This window comes from Callorhinus ursinus, unplaced genomic scaffold (genome assembly GCF_003265705.2).
Source record: "Callorhinus ursinus isolate GAN/ISIS: 27379988/994484 unplaced genomic scaffold, GSC_fseal_2.0 scaffold39, whole genome shotgun sequence".
Lineage (NCBI taxonomy): Eukaryota > Metazoa > Chordata > Mammalia > Carnivora > Otariidae > Callorhinus > Callorhinus ursinus.
This window is the reverse complement of record NW_027397101.1, coordinates 21,838,488-21,842,674: the sequence shown is the minus strand read 5'-3', so window position 1 is coordinate 21,842,674 and position 4,187 is coordinate 21,838,488. Positions and strand designations below refer to the sequence as shown.

The window sequence follows — 4,187 nt, the reverse complement described above, 5'->3', positions numbered from 1 at the left end:
GAAATGGAGACCAGAGGCAAAAGAAAAAAAAAAAAATACAATGGAAAGCACTTCTGTGAAGAAAGTGATAATGCAAACAAAAGGTAGGAAAATACAAAATGCCCCCCAAAAGTTGTTCTCCCCTCAAAGTTCTTTTTATGCTTCTCTATCATGACACTTTCACAATGTGTTGGAATTCCTTGGTTTTATATCCCTCTGACACCTCTCAAGATGTGAGCTTAGGTAGGGCAGGGCAGTGGCCAACAGGTAGCTATTTCTAGGACAGAAGGATGGAGGGAGAGAAGGGGGTTAATAGCGACTTATGGTAAGGAAGGAAAACCTAGAGGGGGGGGAGGGAGAGAGAGAGAGAGAGAGAGAGAGAAGTTGGGCAGAAATTAACAAACACGTAATCACTAACTAGGATGATATAAGAGATAAGACAGCCATCAGGAATGGGAAAGCCTCTCTCACTCTTATTTGCCCTATCTCATTCAATTTCAAACATTTTATATCCAGAGAAGCTCAAATGCTGAGACCCTGCTTTTAAAAAAGTAGAGGTAGTTAGGAAGGATGAAATCCATATGTTTCTGATTCTTTTACGCAAATCTCATTGAAATACAGCTCGGTTGTAGGATGATTGAATGTCTTATATGCCAGTGCACAGCATACTAATCATTTTAAGCCATTTTTGACGCTCCAGGAAGTCTCCAAGAATAAACAACATGAAGCCCCAAAGGCCTAAGAGTGCAGTCTGAAAGGAAAAGCCAAAAATATCTGAAAGAAAGTCTACCTTTCCAAATTCAACATTCTGCTGTGGAGAATCCAAGGATATTTTATGATGCCCAGGCGCCCAGGAAATGGCAGTCAAGGGATAAAATTGGGAACCAGGTAGAGAGTCCTCATCAGCAAATGTTATAAGGGAGAGAGAAGAAGATACAGCAACATCCAAATGGAGAAGAGAGTGAGGGCTCTATCTGAAAGTAATTAGGGGTGGATTGAAGCGAGGAAAAAACAAACAAAAACAGAAAAAAATGGGCAAAGAGGAAAATCAACCAGTTTGAAACAAATCCAACCTTTAACGAATATGGTTTTACAGCTACAAGGTTGTAAAGTGCAGTTATTCTTCATTTTAATGCCTCATTTTATTGTATACGCTGGTTTAGACACAGCCATTGCAGGCATATACTTCCCATACCCCAAAGAAGACCAAAAATGTCTTTGTAGTCTGATAGCATCCATTTTGGTTGGGGAGAAAGGCCATAAACTCATAAAGGGGAAGATTCAAGGCCAAGTTGGGATTTTGGTTTTAGCAATTGCAAAGGTGATGTCAAGTGTGTTAATCATGTTGTTCACATCTTCTCTATCCATACTGATTTGTTGTCTGTACTGTCGGTCACTCAGATGTGTAAATGTCCTAGTATTGTGATTATTGTCTGTTTCCATCTGTCAATTTTCCTTCATAGACTTAATGTTTAATATCCCCCTAAATTCATATCTTGAAGCCCTAAACTCCAATGTGATGGTATCTGGAGATGGGGCTTTGAGGAGGTAATTAGGTTTAGATAAGGTCATGAGCGTGAGATGCCCATGAGGGGATGAGTGTCTTTATAAGTAGAGAAAAGGACCGGAGCTCAGTCTCTCTCCACCATATCAGGAAACAGTGAGAGGGTGACCATCTGCCAGCCAGGAGAAGGATCCTTACCAGAACCCAACCATACTGGCACCCTGATCTTAGACTTCCAGCCTCCAAAACTGTGGAAAATACATTTCTAGTTGGTTAAGCCATCCAATTCTATGGTATTTTGTTATGGCAGCCTGAGCTAAGGCAGTAATGATTTATTGAATGATTATTTACTGAGATAGAAGAGAATGAACATGTTATGTCTGGCCTAGATACATCCACGTGGAGATGTTAAAAAAGTGATTGGTTATATACATTTGGGTACCATCAACACATATAATCAATGATATAGAAACTATGAGAGTAGTTGAAAACTTCAAATAATAATAGCTAATATATATTGGACGTTTCAATGTGCCAGGAAATATTTTAAGCACTTGATATAGATTATCTCATTAATCCTTACAATAGCCTTGTGGCTTAGAAACTATTGTTATCCTGAGTTTACACATGAGAAAAGAGGATTAGTATTTTTCTCAGTGAAACTGAATCATCCCAGAGAAAAGACCACAGACAGTGACATTAGGGGTCCCCCAGTGCATAATTAAAGCCCTTCTTCCTATATTTATAGCTTAAAACAAGCTCTTCTAAATATTAACAAATAGGCAAAAATCACCATACATTTCAGAAATCCTCCAAAATGAAATACAAAGACCAAGACAAGCAAACAAGAGGAATGTGCAAAAGAAAGAAAGAGGAGGGAGAGAGAAATTAATCTATAGTAACAAAGGTAGAGTGCCTTTGTCTTAATCTATGGCTCAGGATATGGTAACTTTCAGTAAAGTTTCAATGTGTGCTTCACTAAGATGGGTATGTTGCAATTGTTGACAGTATTATTCTCTATATATCTATTATGTCAAGTATGTTAATCATGTTATTCAGTTTGTTAATCATGTTGTTTGCATCTTGTCTATCCATACTAATTTGTTGTCTGTTCTATCAGTTTCTCTGATGTGTAAACGTCCTAGTGTGTGATTATTGTCTGTTTCTTCTTGTACTTCTGTCAATTTCCTTTATATGTTTTATTTTTTTTTTTCAGTTTTATACCTTTATTTGACAATCAGCGATTAGTTCTCATCCACATTAACTGTCTGTAGATTTTTGAAAGTGGTGACAGGTACATAGGTAACCAGTGTGTAGAGCTTGTTTGGTGAATCTTCATCCTCGTTACGTTTTCTGGACAACCGCACACGGCTACGGTATGGAACATTCCTTATTCCTTTGGCCCACACAGCTTTGTTGAGCCTGGTGTCAATGCGCACATCTGGAGTTCCCATCTCCTTCATGGCAAATTTCCGGATCTCTTTGAGTGCCCGAGGGGCACGCTTCTTGAAACCCACTCCATGGATGCGCTTGTGAATGTTGATGGTGTATTCTCTGGTCACTACTTCGTTGATGGCAGAACGGCCCTTCTTCTTCTCGCCACCCTTCTTCGTGGGAGCCATTCTGTCGGGCCCTGGTTGGAAAGCTCCTTTATATGTTTTAAAGTTTTTATGTTAAATGTACAAAAAATTAGACTGATCTTTAATATTGATTAAAGCTTTATGAAGTGTCCCTCTTTACATTTAATAATATTTTTTGCTTGATATTAACATCGTTACTTTGGTTAGTATTAGCTAGCCAAATACTCTTTTTCATTCCACTTACATTTAAACTATCTCTGTCGTGTCTTCTATATATTATTTGTAAACAAAATATTGTTGAGTTTTGTGTTTCTAGCCAGTTTGATAACCTTCATTTTAGCTGGTGCACTTAGTACACTTACATTTAATATAATTAGTGATATATTTGGGCTTAGATAAACTATCTTACTATGTGCTTTCTAATTTTTCTTCTTTTACATATTAATTTTTTCCTTTTCTTCCCATATTTTGGTTATTGAATTTTTTTCCATTTTCCTCTGTAATTTGAAAGTCAGAGATCCTTTTATTATTCTTTAGTTCAAATTGTTCTTCTCCTATTTTCAATCACTGTTTCATTATAATGAACTGCAGAATGCAAAGCAAATGAATAGGTTTCAACTTTGTATCACTTACATCCTAGGCTGCATGCTGTCAGTAAAAATTTAAAGTCAGACCCACCTATATAAAACTAGGCTCCAATATTTACTTGTATTATCATTGATAATATACTCACTTCCTTGAGTTTCTTCACTTGTGCGCCGCGGTTGATATACAACTTTAATCTTAAAGTCTATAATAAACTTATGGGGTTGATGTGAAGATAAAGTGAGATAATGCTTAAAAAGCATTGAACACTGATCCTAACACATAATCAAGCATTTGGTTTTTCTATTCTCCCCTTTCTTTTTCTAAGCTGCATCCTGACCAGATTAAAAAAAGATTCCCTGGAATCATAAAGTCAAGTAGACTTGGAGAGTAAATTATCTTGCAAATGACTGGCCTTATTTATTTTACATTGCTTCATAGCTTCAAATTCAGAGAGGGACAATGCTGATGTTGGAAATAAGTTATGTTTGTGTGTGTATATGTGGGCATATGCTTATGTCAGTTCTTGGCCTGTTGAC

The 4,187-nt window shown here is 37.0% G+C and overlaps 1 protein-coding gene across 1 annotated transcript; it reads right to left on the bottom strand.

Moving 5' to 3' along the window:
- Positions 1-2,691: 2,691 nt before the first annotated feature.
- LOC112836279 (large ribosomal subunit protein eL31-like) lies at positions 2,692-3,105 on the bottom strand. Its single transcript, XM_073880652.1, has one exon. It carries the CDS (start codon positions 3,103-3,105, stop codon positions 2,728-2,730), a length of 378 nt encoding a protein of 125 aa, XP_073736753.1. The 3' UTR covers positions 2,692-2,727.
- Positions 3,106-4,187: the final 1,082 nt, after the last annotated feature.

What these genes read in the sequence shown, in the direction of transcription:
- LOC112836279 (XM_073880652.1), bottom strand. Translation starts at nt 3,105, where the DNA reads ATGGCTCCCACGAAGAAGGGTGGCGAGAAGAAGAAGGGCCGTTCTGCC.